The sequence below is a fragment of the Rattus rattus genome, chromosome 5 (assembly GCF_011064425.1).
Source record: "Rattus rattus isolate New Zealand chromosome 5, Rrattus_CSIRO_v1, whole genome shotgun sequence".
In the NCBI taxonomy this organism is placed as follows: Eukaryota; Metazoa; Chordata; class Mammalia; order Rodentia; family Muridae; genus Rattus; species Rattus rattus.
Window position 1 is genome coordinate 65,769,675 of NC_046158.1, and position 19,438 is coordinate 65,789,112.

The window sequence follows — 19,438 nt, forward strand, 5'->3', positions numbered from 1 at the left end:
AGGATCAACACCTATCTTTTGTGAGGACTAAACCAGATAATGCATCAAGGTTAGGATATGAAACATTCTTAAAAATTCGTCTTCTGCCTCTGCTCTCTGCCGGCCTGTGCTGGAGAGTGGATTATTTGCAGACCTGTCTGTCTAGCAACATCACCGCCTCCTCCAGAGCCCAGTCCAGAGAGTTGTCCGTCAACAGCACTGGGCACACCAAGACTTACTGACAATCACTTTTATTGAGAACAGAAACAAACCACAAAAATATTTTGACTGGTTTCTGTGATTTTGCAATGAGGACCCCATACTGTGGGTCTCTCACCCACCCACAAACCTATCTATGCTGATCAATGACTTTCTGCATCCACCTTTTCAGACGGAACACGTGCGTGTAGAAGCCATATTTCCCATTCCGGTCACAGCCTTCACCCCATGAGACAATACCCATTTGGTACCAGCGGTGGTTGTAGGGGCTCTGAGGAAGAAAAGTGGGATTTCCAATAGTCAGGTCCAGGTGCTGTATTACCCACCAACCCCTGGCCTTTAGAGAAGCTTACCTTCATGACAAAAGGTCCCCCACTGTCACCTTCACAAGCATCTCCTCGCTTGGTGTCATTCACCTTGAAGCCTTAAGGAAGAACGACAGAGTTCAGGAGTCACTTCCTTTAAGGAACTACAACCATGTGACCTCATTTCCCCATCCTTTTTTTTTTTTTTCATCTTTTTTTAATTTATTTATTATAAATGAGTACACAGCAGCTGTCTTCAAGCACATCAGAAGAGGGCATCAGATCCCATTACAGATGGTTGTGAGCCACCATGTGGCTGCTGGGATTTGAACTCAGGACCTCTGGAAAAGCAGTCAGTGTTCTTAACCACTGAGCCATCTCTCCAGCCCCTCATTTCCCCATCTTAAGTATCTAGTCTTTAGCAAGCTTGCTGACTTTCCCTGTCAAGATGCCCCAACTCCAACCTCTTGTCACCATTTCCACTTTGGTCAAGTCACAGCCCTCTCCAGTACCCCTAAACCACAACACTTTCAAATAGGACACCCAAACCTAATTTAGTGTGCTAAAATGTACATATAAACTAAAACACATAGAGGATAAAGGCAGAAACATATCTTTAAACAGAACAAGACAAATCAGTAGAAACACTCCCATCCAGAAACACATGGAAACTAACCAGACCATAGGAGGAAAAAAAAAAAAAAAAAAAAAAAAAAAACTTAACTAGTAAGACACCTTCAATCAACTACAAAACTATCAGAATAAAATATCTTTAAGCAAACTGGTGCATGCAGAAAAAATCTTGACTCACAAATCTAAAAATAGTAAACTTTAAAAATTAGATGTCTGGCTGGAGAGAAGGCTTAGTGGTTAAGAGCACTGACTGTTCTTCCAGAGGTCGTGAGTTCAATTCCCAGCAACCACATGGTGGCTCACAACCATTTGTCCTGGGGATCCGATGCCCTCTTCTGGTGTCTGAAGACAGTGACAATGTACCCACATACATGAAATAAATTTTTGAAAAAAAAAATTAGATGTCATGGTACGAACTTTAAATCAACAATGTAAAGGTTGGAGGCGGGAGGACTCATTTAAGATCATCCTCTGTTACACGGGGAGTTGGAGGCTAGTTTGGTGCATGAAACTGTCCCAAAGATTGAAAATAAACGAACAAAAAGGAGAAAGTGAAAAATCTACAGAGGTTAAAGGTTGAGTGTGTTCCTGCCACCTGTAATCAGGAGGCTGAAGTGGCACTGTCATATTCCAATACTCATAAACTGAATAAACTGATGGTCCATGCCTATAATCCCAGCACTGGATGGGCAGGATTGGGGAAGCATCAGAAGTTCAAGGTTGGGGCTGGGATTTAGCTCAGTGGTAGGCGCTTACCTAGGGAAGCACAAGGCCCTGGGTTTCCCCAGCTCCGAAAAAAAAAAAAAAAAAAAAAAAAAAAAAAAAAAAAGTTCAAGGTTATATATGGTAGATTCAAGCCTAGATTAAATGAGACCATGTCTTTTAAAAAAAAAAAATAAGAAGCCACACAGTAGAAGGAAAGAAAATGGAAAGAAGGAATTGGCATCTTGAAAAAGAATAAGACCGGTCGACACCTCTGTCTCCTGCGCGGGATACATGTCAGCCCGGAGATCTCCGTAATAGATCTCCGTAATAAACCACGCCTTTGCTTATTAAAAAAAAAAAAAAAAAAGAAAGAAAAAGAATAAGACCAAAAGATAAGCACTAAAGCAAAATGCAAAATCTCATAAATACATAACTTTTTTAAAATAAAAACTGAAAAAAAAAAATAAAAAAAAATAAAAAAAATAAAAACTGTACTAGATGGTTTCGTGTGTCAACTTGACACAAGCTGGAGTTATCACAGAGAAAGGAGCCTCAGTTGGGGAAAAGCCTCCATGAGACCCAGCTGTGAGGCATTTTCTCAACTAGTGATCAAGAGGGGAGGACCCAGCTAATTGTGGGTGGTGCCACCCCTGAGCTGGTGGTCTTGGGCTCTATAAGAAAGCAAGCTGAGGGGGTTGGGGATTTAGCTCAGCGGTAGAGCGCTTGCCTAGCGAGTGCAAGGCCCTGGGTTCAGTCCCCAGCTCCGAAAAAAAAAAAAAAAAAAAAAAAAGCTGAGCAAGACAGGGGAAGCAAGCCAGTAAGTAACATCCCTCCATGATGTCTGCATCAGCTCCTGCTTCCTGACCTGCTTGAGTTCCAGTCCTGACTTCCTTTGGTGATGAACAGCAATGTGGAAGTGGAAGTGGAAGTGTAAGCTGAATAAACGCTTTCCTCTCCAGCTTGCTTCTTGGTCATGATATTTGTGCAGAAATACAAACCCTCACTAAGACAATAACAGGGAAAATATGATGGCAAATAAAACAATAATTACAAAATAATGAGTTAATAAAAATCAACTCCATAAAATCACAATCTTCATCACAACTATTAACTCACAATTATTAAAATACCAAAGTACAAAGGAACCCTTAAATCCAAAGTCTTATGACTTAGTTGAATTGAGATATAGTTTAGTGTTAGAGCAGTTGCTTAGCTCAAGGCTCTGGGTTCAATCTGTAACACCACAATAATAATAAATTTTGTTTTGTTTAAGTAAGCCAGTTGTACTTAGGTGGCTGAGGCAGGGGCATTGTAGACAGTGGGCTGGCCTAAGCTACATAGTAAAATCCTATCTGAGAAAAAAAAATTTTTAAAAGAATAGCTACTAAACAACTCAGAGCCATGCAGGGCTTTAATACAGGCAAATCCCCAAGTTCAGTGCCAGTTGGAACTACACAGCAAATGCCAGGTCAGCCAAGACTACATGAGACTCTTTCTCAGTAAATAAATAAATATGGAGCGTGACTGAGGGAGACACCCAACTTCAGCCTCTGTACTCCACACGTTCCCACATGTGTGTGAATCCACATCAACACATACATACCCCATACTCTCTCAAACACACACGACATATGAAAGATAAGAGTAGAAAATAATGTTACAGGACAGAAAACTAGTGGGTCTAAGTACTTAACACGCAGTCTGTGTGTGAGGAGTCAGGAAAACTACTTTCTATCTCAAAAAGAGGATGAGATGAAACATAAATGTATAAGGAAGGGGCTGCAGAACAGAAGGGCCAGGGAATATCTCAGCATTCCAGAAAGCTACCGACGTAGACCCGAGAAGACAGGACACCTCACAGCACTGAAGTGAATAAACACTTTGGTCGTTATTATAGTCAACATCAAATGTTTTAATGAACATAGTACAGTCCCAATAAAAACACCAAGATGCTCTCACATGTTAGCTTGAATTTTGTTTTGTTGTTTGAGACAGGGTCTCTCTATGTAGTTCTGGCTGCCCCATAGCTTAAGAGATTCCCCCTTGCCTCTGCCTCCAGAGAGGCCTACTGTAGCCAGATGAGCCTCTCATTCCACATGATGCTCCTGCTTCCAGTCCCTGAGTGCTCATGTTACACCTGGCCCCGATGCTACAGACGCCACCGCTACACCTGGCCCCGATGCTACAGATGTCACCACTACACCTGGCCCTCTTCTCTCACCTCACCCCACCCCCCATGGGATCACTGAGTTTACTACTCTCCAACCCCACAGACCTCCCTGCTGTTCCTCAGGCCAACCGAGTGTTCACCCACCTCAGCACCCCTGAACCAGCAGCATCTGTCCCCAAAGCCAGGTTTAGGCCCCTGCTCTATGTCTGATCCCTCATCTACACTCCTTCCAGTCTCTGCTTAACCGGCTTGAGAAAAGACTGACTCTAACCCCCTCTGACCACTGGGTGTAGATGACTTGTCCCTTACAGCCTCTCTCACTCTGCTCTTTCCTCAGAGCCGTTATCTAGAACAGGTGCTCTAGATATGTTTATTGGCATGTGTACCCTCAAATGCTGTCCTGGACACAATAGGCACTCAAGAAGTGTGTGCTGAGTGGCTAAATGGATGTTCTTTCTGTACCAGGACCTCTGCTGAGCAAGAGTTATTGAGCAGGTATTACAGGTCAATCTCTCTCTCTCTCTCTCTCTCTCTCTCTCTCTCTCTCTCTCTCTCTCTCTCTCTCTCCCCCTCTCCCCCTCCCTCCTCTCACACACACATACCTCAGATCTCACAGCATGGACGCTTTATGTTCCTTTACCTTCAAAAACAGCCTCAGCCACTTACCTGAAGCCTTCTGACTTGTAAGCGCTCAGGTGTGTGCCTATACCACATCCCAAGCCTGACAACCCCTGTCCCAGCTCCTTCCCGGGCCCCAAGACACACAGCCTTACCAGCACAGAACATGTTGTCAGTAATGCGTATCCGGGTAGAGGCCTTGCACACTGGTCGCTCTACAATGGGCAGGTTCACCACCTGCAGGACGCTGGGCTGTATCTCGTTGATGTTGGTTGTCCATGTCTCCCGAAGGTTGCCCCAGCCTGTCACCCGCCCTTTATAACCAGCCTGGAGCAAACTTTAGGGAAAGAGAGGGACCTGATGAGAATGGTCCCTGACAGCCTTCTGGCACCAACAGCTTAGAAAGTAGCATAGGGAAGCACTTTTGCCTTCACACCATGGAACTGAGACCTGCAAATATGGGCCAGGCCCTAGTGCTGACCTGGTTACTGTCTGCTTGTCCGGCAAGCACACGGGGTGAATGTAGTCACTGAAGGGCACTGGCTTCTTTAGCTTGAGCAGAGCAATGTCACGGTCTAGGTTCTCCCGCCAGTTATATCTGGGGTGGATGTAGATCTTTTCCAGCATGGAGATCTTTTCAACATTCCGCTCATATCTGTGCAGACCCCAACAGAGAAGAACCACTGATGAGATCCTCAGCTTACTGAGCAAGGTCACACACAGTCTTCTGAGTCACGTAGGCCCACAGACAGAGACGGGCACACGCCACATGTTCTGTTCCAATAGTCATAGCTAAAAGAGACTCCCACCTGGACCATGTTCTGGTGTCTGGAATGGGCCAGGGCATGACCAGATGGGCTTTCGTGGTGGGTATGCTGAGAAGCCATATACGTGAGCCCTTGTGCCCAGAGCCCTGAATTAGTGCTCATACCCAGCCCATCACCGTCAGCCGTTAGCTTCATACCTGGTTCTGGAGTGCTTGCCAATGCGCACCAGGAGGTCATTCTCAGTGAAGTTCTTGTCCCAGGGTGGGTACAGAATACAGTGGGCAGCAGTGAGGACCCATCGATCACTGATAAGGCTGGCTCCGCACAGCAGCTCTTGGGGACTCTTCCGAAAAAGCATCACCTGCCTATGGGGACGCAGAGTGCATTAGGAACTGGAGCCTAGTCCCTAGCAGAGATTAAGAGACCTGGTGTTCCTTGGGAAGTAGAAGCAAGGAGCATCAAGTTCAAGGTCAGCCTCTGCTACATAAGATTCCCCTCCCCCAAAAAACAAAAAGAAAAGAAAAAAGATAATGGGACAGGGTTGCCTCCAGGGCTCAAATCTCAAGTTGACTTGGCCGCCCTAGAGGACCAGAGCTCTCCTAGTGTAGACTTCACATAGATCAGCACAGCTCTGGAGTCAGACTTGGATACAGTCCTGACTAAGCAGTGTGGCTGAGAATGAGCCACTTAAGCCTGCTGGGCCTCATCTACTTGGGAGACATGGCAAAGCTGGCTGAGGTAGCTCTGAGGAAAATTAGAGGGTGGTTGCTAATGTCAGCTGCAGAGCCAGGCCCTACAGCGGCTGTGGGTGGGGCAGGCCTTCTGTGGGCCTGTAGATCTGTCCAGGACGCACCATGGGGCGATACCCTTCTCAGCGTCCCAGCCCTCCACGATGCGCCCATCTATGTAAGAATCAAGAAGCTCCTTTTCCGTTTTGTCTGTCAAGGACTTCTTCTCGAACAAAGGCCGCAGGCCACAGTCTGCAGAGCAAGACAGATGGTGAGGGGCCCATCCTGGCCTCCAGCCTCACATCCCACTGAGACGCGGTGTCTCACCTGCCTCCCCAAGGCCGAAAGTCCTCTCATCGAAGAAGGTGTGGAACTCCGCGTCGGTGGTGCGTCCTGCGATGGACTCGTCCCGGTCATGGCTCTCCTCTCCCACCGCTTCATCTGTAGAGACCCGGCAGTGGCTGGGACCTCAGACCTTCCCAAGACCCCAGGGGCATTGGAAGGCGTTTGACTCCGAGGTTAAGAGCCTAGGCACACCTCGGTGACCAGCCAACAATTGCTCAGGGCCTCCGTTTACTCATCTATGAAACAAGAAGAGGACCTACCCCTAGCCAGGTTTCTGTCAGGCTGTAATGAACCCACCTGTCTTCCGTCCTTGCCCTGCCCTGCTCTATGAGCTGCTCACCGCAGTAGTTGAGGCTGCAGTATTCAAAACCAGGCCGCTGCGCAACAAAGCACCACGCGCCCTCCTCATCCCGGTCTGGATTGCGGCAGAAGTTTTGCACGAGTTTCACCTCAGGGTCGAAGTTCTCGTACTTGCTCTGGGTCTTGGTTGACAAACTGTCCCAGGCCAGGCAGGGGGACCCAAGTGTTGTCACAGCTAAGTTCCCCTGGTACAGCCGGCCACGCTCGAGGAGGCACTCTCCCGATGGAGGCGACAGATTCTCCTTGGAACCTCTCGAGCGAGGAGTCATTTTCACAGTGGTACGGCCCTCCTGACCTGGTGAAGAAGGATACACAAGGCAAAGTTGAGGGGAACCACATGCAGACCCGAGGGAGATCTGAACTCCTGTCCTGGTGGATTATACCTGTGTGACTTCAGGCAGCTTAAACATCCCGGCCTCAGCAACCTCCCTTCAAACAGGCTGCATAGGCCTGTCCTACCTCATAGTTGACCGAAGAACAACATAACATGCACAGCAGAAGTGTCTGGTGCATAATAAAGTCACATATGATAAGCAGCCAGGGCCTCCTGGGCGCCTGGACTATCTTCAATCTATTGGTAGTGACTGCCTGGAGTCAATTTGCATAAAACTGTGATTGGGGGGGGGGTTTGTTTAAGGTTTTTAAGGCTTTTTGTTTGGTTGGTTTTGAGACAGGATTTCTCTGTAGCATTGGCTGTCCCGGAACTCACTTTGTAGACCAGGCTGTCCTGGAACTCACAGAGATCCACCTGCCTCAGCCTCCCAGGTGCTGAGATTAAAGGTGTGCGCCACCACTACCTGGCTCTGATTTCATTGATTTCATCTGAGTTTTCATTGGACACAGCAGAAAGGCTGCTGGGTCTGTTAGGAAGGTCTGTGTGGAGCACGGCGTAAGCTGGAAGGTCAGTTCCAGCAAGTCCCACACACAGGGACGGGGGTGCAGTCTAGGCAGCTGGGGATTTTGTTTGGTTTTTTTTGTTTGTTTGTTTGTTTTCTTTTTTCTTTTTTAAAGATTACTGGTGACTTGCTTTAAGGACTGTCTCATGTGGAACACAACTGACAAAGAACCAGGCACTGAGGGCTGGCTCAGTGGTTAAGAGCTCGACTGCTCTTCCAGAGGTCCTGAGTTCAATTCCCAGCAACCACATGGTGGCTCACAACCATCTGTAAAGAGATCCGATGCCCTCTTCTGGTGTGTCTGAAGACAGCTACAGTGTACTTTATATATCATAAATGAATAAATCTTTAAAAAAAATCTCTTAAAAAAAAAAAAAAAAAAGAACCGGGCACTGAGCCTGCAGGTAGGAAGGGAGTGTTCTCCATCATTAACTTACAGCCTCTAGCCCTCTTTTTTTTTTCTCCTTATTTTGAGATGGGGTCTCACTAAGTTGCCTAGGCTGGCCTTGGCAACTGTTATCTAAGCAGGCCTTGAACTTTAAAACAAAGATTTTTTCCCCATTTTTATTCATGTCTCTTGCTGCCTCTGTGTGTGTGTGTGTGTGTGTGTGTGTGTGTGTGTGTGTGTGTGTGTGTGTGTGTGTTTGCACATGTGTAGGTGCTTGCCAAAAGACAGTGTTGGATCCCCTGGAGCTGGAGTTACAAGTAGCTGTGAGCCACCCAACATGGGTGCCGAGGCCTGAGTTCTGGCCCTCGGCAAGGGAAGCAAATGCTCTCAACCGCTGAGCCACGTCTCTAACCCGGAGGCTTGAACTTTTGATCTTCCTGCCTCAGCATCTCCAGTAGTTGGCATCATAGGTCTGCACTACCAAATGGGGCTTTTTGTGGAGGGAGTGTGGGACGGGGGAAGTGGAACCCGGGGCCCTGTGCATTCTAGCCAGAGTCTCTGCCACTAAACTGTAGCCCCAGCCCACAGTATGACTCCATCGCTTATATTCATATCCTTTACTCTGTGGATTTGTAGCAGGCAATATTTCACTTCTTGACTTTGCCCTTGGGTTGGGGATTTAGCTCAGTGGTAGAGCCTAGCAAGCGCAAGGCCCTGGGTTTGGTCCCCAGCTCCGGAAAAAAAAAAACAAAACAAAACAGTGTTGACTTTGCCCTTGGTCATATGGCTCATTCTGCCAATGGAACACAGGCAGGACTGGCTGTCAGCTCCAAACACAGGCCTTCGAAGAGCACTTCTGTTCTACGCTTCTGCCATCAACAAGGAGTGGAGGGACCCCCTCAAGGAACTGCTCAGCTCCAGCGTGAGTACCAGAGGAGCAAGCCATCAGGTTCAGCTGGATCCACCATTTGTAGCACAACCAGCTGCGTAGGCCCAGCGATCATGGATGGAACACTGTCTCCCCATCCCAGACGCACACGCTGGAGCGCCGCCGAGAGCATCCTCTAGCCATGCCTCCATGGTATAAGAAAGAAACACTTGCCTGAGGCATGCCTTAGGTATGGGTATTTGTTCTGCAGCAGTACTGAGGCTACAACTAGGTAACCATGGGAACTAATCACAACAATCAACCAGAAGAGAGCCCTAGATGCTTACTCTGTGGAGTTTGGGAAAGGCATGTGTCTGAAGTGATGGAGAATTTCCTGGAGGAGAGTACCTTGGTAGGATATTTAAAAAGTGGTTTGAAAAGAGCCATAGCCTGAAGCGTGAGGGACCCAAGGCTGGGAGGGTGAAAAGGCAGACTGCCCAGGTCTTCCAAATGCCCTTCCCCTTGCTCTGAAGGTGGCCAGCATTGTGATGCCCGTTCGAGATTGCCAGGCCTTATGAAGACCTCTGGGCCTCAGCCATGGACTGCTTGGCCCCAGCTCACCACAGACAGGGATACTGCATTCCTCTCTGCGCACAGTAGGGTCTGTGGTGTAGCACCAGGGTCCTGAGGTGCTGCTGTCTGGATTGCGGCAGAAGTTCTCCTTCAGGTCAGCCCCAGGATGGGTGGTGGAGTTGATGCTGGAAGAGAAGAATGCTCAGGGACCCTGTGCCTTGCAAGTATGCACTTGCTTCCCCTCCTGGCCTGCCCAGCACTCACTCAGGCTTGTGTGGGTAGCGGCTTCGCCACAGCTGACACTCGATGCCGGTATGGGTGACACTCACATTCCCATGGTAGTTCAGACCCAGATCCATAGCACAGCGGCCTGCAGAAGCACACACCCGAGTCTACATCGGTCCCTGAGATGCCCACCAGTCTTCTATCAACATTTTGTCTGCCCACATGCCCCAGACACTCTCTGTAACTCTCTCATCTGTAACTGGACGCCTTTCACTCCTTTGCAGCTGTTCTGTCCACTCCACAACAGCCACGTGACAACCCGGTCACAGGCACAATTGTAATCCAATCCCATCTCCCGCCCTTGTTATCTTAGGGCCTTTGCACACAGTTTCCACACTTGGAATTCTCCCAGGTTGTTCACTAGCTCAGCCCACAAGGCCAGGTAAACAGCACTTCTGAGAAGCCATCTCGGATTGACAAGCCAGCTGCTCTTCCTGCTCTCTCCCTTTCCAGGAATCCCTACGGTATTTCTGTTATCCTGAGCTTGTGAGTTCTTTAAAACCCAGCATTTTTCTATGCTCTTAATACCCCCAGCACCTTTTTGGCGGCTCCTCCTATAACTCTGGCTCTCAGGGAGCAGAAGTACAAGAGGGTTCAAGGCCAGTTCATCTGCATTTAGACGCTATCTACCAAAAGATATCTCCGTGCTGGAGAGAAGGCTCAGTGTTTAAGAGCGCTGGCTGCTCTTCCAGAGGACCAGAGTTTGATTCCCAGCACCCACAGGGTAGCACACAAGGCCTCTAAGTTCAGTCCCATGGGATCTAATGCCCTTTTCTGGCCTCTGCAGATCTAGACACATAAGTGGTGTACAGATGTACATCAGGCAAACACCCACTCATATTACAATAAAAAGACAAGTATTGGTGTGGTGTATGCCCTTAGTCCTAGCATTCAGGAGGCAGAGGCAGAGGCAGGTAGAGCTCTGTGAGTTTCAGGCCAGCCTGGTCTACACAGCAAGTTATAAGACAACCAAGGCTAAATAGAAAAATCTAGTCTTTAAAAAAAAAAATCACCATCTTAAGAAAATAAAAAATTTAGAAAGAAGTGGAACCATGAGCTGAGCACAGTGGTGCAGGTGTGTGGTTCCAGCATTCAGATGCAGATGGGAGGGTGGGGGGTTAGGAGTTCAAAGCCAGCCTAGGCTACCAGAGACCCTGGCTCAAGGATGGAAGGAAGGAAGGAAGAAAAGGAGGAAGGAAACTATAGCCCTTAAGGAGCCCTGTCCATAGTAAAGCCTATCATTAGAATAAAGGTATATTCAGAATGCTTTAGAGGGAGGCTGTCCCTAAGACTCAGAGAAGTCCCTGGGGAGGACAGGGTTTTCAGTGGAGATTGTTGACTGCTCTGGAGAAAGTAACAAAGTAAGCAAGGATTGAGACATCTTGACATGTTTACTGGTCCACCTCTGGCGGGGGGCGTCTAGAATAGGAAGTCAAGGCCTGAGAGGCAAAGTTTTCCTAGCTAGGAGCCCGTGAGTAATGGGGAGTTGTCAGATGTCCAGGAGAATGAACCTGGCCATTGGAGGCACATGCTTGGACTCCTAGCCCTGGGGAGGTAGAAATGGGAGGGTCACCCTCAGCACCTAGCAAGTTTAAAGCCACCCTGGGCTGTTGGAGTCCCTGTCTCGAAAACAAAACAAAAACGTTTTTAGAGAATGAATTAACAAGACAGAGCTCTGACACACGGTGAACAGAAGTGCAGTAAGGGCCCTGAGATTAATCATCCATTCATTCCTCCAACAGTCTGGCTAAGTGCCAGACACAAGGCCACATGCAAAGGCATCCCTGACCAAGGATGAAGAGGCCATGTCAGGCACTGCAGATACCACTAGAGCCAAGGCTCCTGACCAGTCAGCAATTCTTTTCTCCCAGGCTTCCCCAGCACCCACCCTCCCACGCAGAGTCTGTTCCCCACCTTCTAGACAGTCCATGAAAGTCTCTCGAGGTTTCCTCACTGAATCACACACTGAAAACAAAAAGCAGAAATTCACTTGGTATCGCTGTGGGGACAGGGTGGGAACAGGTGATGGAGGCAGGGATGTGGGAGGGCAGAGTGGGTGCGGGGCGTGCTTTATGCAGCACCAAGTTCTGAAGGAGAGGGCATTCTCTGGCTGGAGTACCCCCTTCCCCAGCCTCCCCTCCTTGGGCAAACCTTCCTGGCCACTCACCTGTGTACTTGGCCCAGAACGCATCCTGCAAAGCAAGGGTTGGGGGTGAGGCCATGGCAGGATGCAGTTCTACTCTACACTACGTCCGTTCCTTACCACCTGAGCCCGGCTTTAGTCTCCTAAGTTGGCTTCCAAAAGGAGAGAGTATGGTTTTTTTGTTTGTTTTTTTTCCCCTCCGGAGCTGAGGACAAACCCAGGGCCTTGTGCTTCTCTACCGCTGAGCTAAATCCCCAACCCGGGAGAGAGTATGTGAAGAGAGAAAGAGGCCCCAGCACACTTGACTGAACAAGATCTCCTCCAGGCTGGAGGAGACAAAAGAGCTCACTACACCCTCCCCCAACCCCCGAAGGGAATGTAACAGAGCCCCAGAGCCAGTGGGTACACAAGGGAACGCAAAGATGGCGGAAAGGCTTAAGCAAGAAAGACACCAGACAGCCCAGACAGCTGCAGTATACTGGGGGCTGACGCTGATGAGCTTTCCTCATGTCATGACAACCCAGGCCTACAGTCCCAAAGACAGATTTTGGGTGCCCATCTTGCAGCTCAAGGAGACAGGGGTCCGAATGGAAGTGAAAGTCTGAAACGGGAAACAACCCGGATGCTTCCTACTCCTGTCACTTGTGGTTCTGCACTCCTCTGCTGAGGAAGCCCAGGCCTTGCCTACCTGCCCTGCCTCTTAGCAGCCAGTGTTGTGGGGCTCACCGTGTCTTGGGGAGACTCCAGGGCCTCAAAAGCCTCCTCATAGCTGCACTGCTCTTCCACGCACTCACGCTCCAGGTTGCCCTTTCGGAGCTCCTCCAGGAAGCCGCTGTTGGCTCTGCGGACCCGCTGGAGCAGCGACAGTGCTTGCTGAGGGGCCAGGAACACTGCAGCAGGGGGCAGGGGCATGGGAATCGCCTCTGGAAGCCTGGCTATCTTAACCATTAGGGGTAGGAAGCTGGCAGCTCTGCTAGCTTCCAAGAGGGGACAGAGGGGATAAGGAAAGTACCCAGAAGGCCACTGGACAGTCTGTGAGTCGTCTGCCTTTCATTGGTTGCCCTAGCCCACTCCCCAGAAGCGATGTCTTTCTCCCTGCACCACACACGACGACATCTCTAAGCTGGACACTCTGATCTGAGGTCCACCTGGGGACTGTCCCTGTGTTCTCTGATCTTAGGCAGGGAAACCCCAGCCCTCAGGCCTTTCCCACATCCTCTATCCTGCCCGAGGCCTCCAAGTGCCCCTTACCATGCTGACTGTGTACCAGGCTAGCCAGGGCAGCCAGAGCCAGGCAGCCAGGTAGGCCCAGGCCGCGGACGTGCGACATAGTGTGTCAGCTCCTGGGATCTGAGGGATTGTCCTGACTCTCTCTGGGTTAATATTGAACCAATGTGAAGAAATCAGTGGCAAGGGAGAGGTCAGCAGATCAGGGCCTTGGGGACAAATGTCCACCCCCGACATTCAAGAGGACAGTTTCTCCTGGAACCAGGGGTGGATGTTCTTGGGGAGAAAAGTCATATAGAGAAGACCATCATCCAACCCCTTACATTTATTATGTGAGTAAATGTAAATCAGTGAGTCCTTCTGGGGACTCCTCCTCATCCCAACAACAGGGATGGTGCAAAACTCTTCACAACCACGCACTGCAGTTTTCTTATCTGTGCAGTGGGCGCAACGCTTTGTGTTGAGAACTAAACGAGTTACCAATGCAGAGCACACGAAACACAGGGCCTACTGATCAACAGCTGTGTGCACAGATATAAGGAATAGAGAGAGGTGTGGCCAGGCAAAAGCTCTCTCTTTATGAGACAAGGTAGCTCTCAGCCAGGAGGCAACTCCTCTTTCTTCTCCTCTAAGGGTGCTGTGGGTGCTGTGGATAGAGGCTGCCGGGGGAGGAGCCGAGTCCAGGAACATGTGGCCTCTAGCTGTCTTCTTCAGTCTTTTGCCCCAGCACGGGTACTGGCCCAAGTCTCTGGGTCTCCCTGACACAGCTCCTTCCCTCACAACCTGTCTGCACTGCACCAGTCTCTTAAGGCTCCTGGTTCTACACAGCAGCTCTAGCCTTGCTTCTCACCCTCCCCCATTTCCTGTTTACAAGGTAAATATTAGTCCAGGGTCTAAATAGAACAGAGGGACAAAGAGCAGGTACACCCACACCCGGGAGCAGGGACTCCTGCTTTGCCTTAACTTCATCAGGGCTGACAGAGGTCATGTACAGTCCGGGAAACAGCTGGCAGAGGGCTGGGCACTGGGAAGCCCACGGTATAATTTCTGAGTGGCCCACATACACATATATAAAGCATATCACATATATTATAGTTTTCTTTTTTGATTATGTGTATATGTCTATGTGTGGGTAATGCATGTGAGTGCTGGTACCCAAGGAAGCCAGAGGTCAGATCCCTGGAGCTGGAGCTCAGGCAGTTATGAGCCGCCCAGTGTGGGTGCTAGGAGTCAAATTTGGATCCTTTGCAAAAGCAGTCAGTGCTTTTAACCACTGAGCCATCTCTCCAGCTACATTTTAAAAAATAACTTTTTTGTTTTTTGAAAGAGAGTTTCTCTGTGTAGCCCTGGCTCTCTTGGAACTCACTCTGTAGATCAGGCTGGTCTGGAACTCAGAGATCCACCTGCCCCTGTCTCTTTTTTTTTTTTTTTTAAAGATCTTATTTATTTATTATATGTATGTAGGTGAGGACACTGTTGCTGTTTTCAGATACAACAGAAGAGGACATCGGATCCCACTACAGATGGTTGTGAGCCACCATGTGGTTGCTGGGAATTGAACTCAGGACCTCTGGAAGAATAGTCAGTTCTCTTAACCTCTGAGCCTCCCCTCCAGCCCATGCCCCTGCCTCTTGAGCACTGAGACTAAAGGTGTGTGCCATCACTGTCTGGCTAAAAAAAATAATTTTCAAAAAAACCTATGCATCTGGGTGTGGTGCTCACACCTCTAACCCCAACACTAGGGAAGCAAAGGCAGAAAGATCTCTCTGATTTTGAGGCTAGCCTGGTCTCTGGAGTAAGCTCCAAGACAGTCAGGACTACATAGAGAGACCCTGTCAAACAAAATCAAACAAACACACTCCTCTCTTGTAGAAAGTTCGATTACACGTATTTATTTGTGAATGTGCACATTTACCACTGCACACATGTGGAGGTCAGGTCTCTCCCTCCACCCCATGAGTCTCAGGGACTGAACGTGGGAGGTCAGGCTTGGCAACAGGTACCCTTACATGCTGATGGCCTTTTCCCATCAACAAATAATAAATAATGATGTCATAGAACATAAACCTCTACAAAAAGGCTTACCTTGCACCTATTTACTACACTGGAACCCCGACTGATCCTGCACAAGCTGGCAAAGCCCATCTATCCTCCTCCTCCCAACATGGCCTGCAGAGAAAACTCTGGAGTACCTGCCTGCCCAGGGCTTGTACTGACCATGTATAGACACCATCTAGCTCTTAGCTGGCGTATCATCAACCCTCGACTAAACTCTATAAAATGCCCTTGCTTTAGCCCAGATGTGACTTCCCTAACCTCCCCCTGGGAGATCAGTGACCCCACCTGAGAGCTGCCCTCTAATAAACTTGCCTGTATCTACTTTTAATCTGCTCTAATCTGCCCTGTATGAGAAGCCTCTCACTAATGTTTACGAACCATGGTCATTTAACTCCACGTCTCAAGTACAACCCCATCCAAGCCAATCCCCAGGGGCTCCTTCCGGTCAGCTTGCAGCCGCCCCTCTAATGACCACCCCAACTCAGACCAGCTTTGTCTACCTTTGAACTCCATCTGCTTTGTGTCTGTCTCCTCAGGCTCAGTTTCCTGGATCCATCACGCCTGGTGCACTTCTCAGAGCTGTCCTCTGCGCCATGATGTACAGTTCTTTTTTTTTTTTTTTTTAAGATTTATTTATTATATATGAGTACACTGTAGCTGTCTCCAGACACACCAGAAGAGGGCATCGGATCTCATTATGGATGGTTGTGAGCCAGCAGTCGTTGCTCTTAACCACTGAGCCATCTCTCCAGCCCATGATGTACAGTTCTAAACTGTCCTTTCTGTAGATGTCGAGGCAGATTTTAGAGACAGTCTCGGCTGTACCTGGAGCTGACCTTGAAGTCAAGGCAGACGCATGTGTGCTACCTCACCTGACTTTATTTTTCTAATTCATCTGTCAAAGAGCATTTGAATGAACTTATAGTTTGGGATGCGATGAAGTTATTTTTTTGTAAATTTATTGATTTGATTATGTATGTGTGCATATGAGGTGTAGAAGACCTCATATCATAGAGTGTTCATGAAAGTCAGAGGACAACTTCGGAGACTCAACTCTCTCCTCCCACTGTGGCTTCTGGAGCAGATCAGGTCCTCAAGCCTCACCTCTGTCCTCTCACCTCCGTGCTCTCTCACTGGCCCCTGGGAATACCTTTTTGTTTTTAAAGATTTATTTATTTATTTATTTCATGTATGTGAGTACACTGTCCCTGATTTCAAGCACACCAGAAGAGGGCATCAGATCCCATTACAGATGGTTGTGAGCCAAAGTGTGGTTGGTGGGATTTGAACTCAGGACCTCTGGAAGAGCAGTCAGTGCTCTTAACCCCTGAGCCATCTCTCCAGCCCTATGCTTTTTTTTTTTTAAAGATGTATTTATTTATTATATATAAGTACACTGTAGCTGTCTTCAGACACACCAGAAGAGGGCATCAGATCCCATTACAGATGGTTGTGAGCCACCATGTGGTTGCTGGGAATTGAACTCAGGACCTCTGGAAGAACAGTCAGTGCTCTTAACCCCTGAGCCATCTCTCCAGCCTGAGAATCCTTTTGAATACAGGTTTTTGTGTAGCTCAGCACTTACTCCCATTGTGCCCAGGGAATGGGACTTTCTGAACATAAAGCAGGCACAGGAATTACTTAAGAACCTAAACGGTGGGCTGGAGCGATGGCTCAATGGGGAAGAGCACTGACTGCTCTTCCAGAGGTCCTGAGTTCAAATCCCAGCAACCACATGGTGTCTCACAGACATCTGTAATCAGATGCCCTCTTCTGGTGTGTCTGAAGACAGCTACAGCGTATAATAAATAAACAAATCTTTAAAAAAAAAAAAAGAACCTAAACGGTATCTGTGCCAAGGGCTTGTACTAGTTTATACCCTGAGCCATGAGGTTCGAGGGTTCCAGCTGTTTGTATACTCTGCACCTCTAATTTCACAGGAAGCATTTTAACAGCCGAGTGTCACTGCCTTAACTTACAGCCCCTGCTAACTGATGACACCGTGTCTTTTGTTTTTCCTTTCTCTCTCCACCCCTGCCCCTTTGGTGGGTGTTGGTTAGTGAATAGGTAAAAAAGCTTGGGTATGGAGGGAATACCTGTGTTGGGAGGCAGAGGTGGATGTCTTTCAGCCTTAGTTGCACAGTGAGACCCTGGAAATAATAAAGGAAATAATGGTCAGTTAGGTGGCTCATCAGGCAAAGGCGCTTGCCACATGACTCAGTTTCCTTTCTGTTGCTGCAATCAAGCATCCTGGCAAAAGCAATTTAGGAGAAAAAGGGTTTATTTTCCTCCTGGCCCCACATTGTAGTCCATCACTGAGGTACCCATCAGGAGCCTGAGGTAGCTAGTCACATGGCATCTGTAGTCACCAGCAATGGGCTAAAGCACACTTGTCTCCAGTTCACTTTATCTACTCGTACAGGTCAGGATCCGTCCAGGGAATGGTGCCACCCAGATCTTTCAACCTCAGCACGATCAAGAACCCCCCCCCAAACATGCCCAGCCTTTTCTAGACATTCCATTGAGATTCTTTATCAAGGTGACTATAGATTGTGTCAAGTTGACAACTGAAACTAATCACCAAACAGCACAGGCCTGGTAACCTAATCTGATCCCCAGAACCCACATACAGGTGTGAAGACAGAACTGATTCCACGAGGTTGTCCACATGTGCCCTGGTACACACAAGTTTACACACATCATACATACACACAATACTAATTCATTTTAAACTCTTGATTCTCCTGCCTCAGCCTCCTGGGGGCTGGCACAATATCTAGCTAGATACTTCTTTTGATTTGGGGTTCCATAGCCATGTAGGCGAGCTGAATCTATAAGAAGGTGTCCAGCAGTGCTTCACAGGATTGGTCATATAACAAGAATTCCATTTTAGTATATACCAAATTATCAAGAACCCCTTGGCAGGTTGTACGGATTATACCCCAACACCTGGTGTGGGGGCTAAGGCCAGAGATCCGTATGAACTTAAGGCTAGCCTGGACTCACACAGAGTTCCAGGCACGAGTCACACACTGACACACTGTCTCAAATCAAAACCAACGATCAGTCTTTCCAAGAATGGACAATGGCGCTCATATGAGCTGAAGAGCATCAGAGGCCTGCGTTTAGTCCATGCTCTGCTTTTGACTGACCTCATGACCCTGGCTGTTTCTAGGCCTCATTCCTCCTCTCCAAGCTTGGACAACACTCTTAACACCAGTCTCAGCTCTGGCCACAAGTGGCAGAACACTCTCCCAAACCCCAGGCCTCACTCTCTCAGCCTTACTAAAGGTCTCCTGTGTATGGAGGAAGTAGAACGGGTGTCAGCTTCCACGTGGTAGCCTGGGAATGTCTCTGATGTGTGGATGGCCTCCCCATCCACCCACTGCCCATACACCGAGTCTCCAGGATGCCTATCGGCACTGGCAGACACTGCGAAGCGGTTGCCTGAGTTGAGATGCACTGTGGGAATAAGCTAGAAAGGGACGCAGGTGAGCTCTAAGAAGCAGAGTTGACTAAAGCTAATCTTAGCAGTTGTTTTTCAGGCTGTGAAGTGGCCTTTCTCCAGAGGCCGCTGTTTCTGCCTTTCCTCCCATTGGACAATTTCAGACATGCTTTGCCTCTGAGTTACTCAGATCGAGAAGGTACCAGGCAGGGGTAATGCCACCGGCAAGCCAGGAGAGACAGGTTGCTTCTGCCATCAACATCGAGTACAGAAATCAAAACAGTTCAGATTTCCTGTGTGGCTTTTGGCCAGCTATTCACCCTGTGAGTATTTCTCATTGGCCAGTCAGGGCTCATGGCACACTCTGAGGACAGGAGGATGAAACAAGAAGATCTGCTTCCTGGAGGCCTGTGAGATGGGTCAGTAGGAAAAGGCAATTGCTGCTAAGCATGACAACCTAAGTTCAATCCCCAGCACAGGTCATGCATGGTAGGAAGAGTAAACCAACTCATCCAAACTGTCTTGACTTCGACTTGTTCCAGGGCATGCATACATACATGCATACATACAAACATACATACATGCAAACATACATGCATGCATACATACAAACATACATGCATACAAACATGCAAACATACATACATACATACATGCATGCATGCATACAAACATACATGTATACAAAGATAATCAATACATTTATGCTTCCTGTTTCCCCTTCCT

General features: G+C 48.4%; 1 protein-coding gene across 1 annotated transcript; it reads right to left on the minus strand.

Moving 5' to 3' along the window:
* Positions 1–214: 214 nt before the first annotated feature.
* On the minus strand, positions 215–13,340 carry F2 (coagulation factor II, thrombin). The gene is made up of 14 exons (XM_032902093.1): positions 13,234–13,340; positions 12,709–12,872; positions 12,007–12,031; positions 11,754–11,804; positions 9,819–9,924; positions 9,603–9,739; positions 6,810–7,124; positions 6,452–6,565; positions 6,250–6,376; positions 5,594–5,761; positions 5,111–5,284; positions 4,785–4,966; positions 552–622; positions 215–469 (listed from the first exon to the last, which is right to left on the minus strand). Exons 1-14 carry the CDS (start codon positions 13,310–13,312, stop codon positions 329–331), a joined length of 1,854 nt encoding a protein of 617 aa, XP_032757984.1. The 5' UTR covers positions 13,313–13,340; the 3' UTR covers positions 215–328.
* Between the last annotated feature and the right edge of the window lie 6,098 nt (positions 13,341–19,438).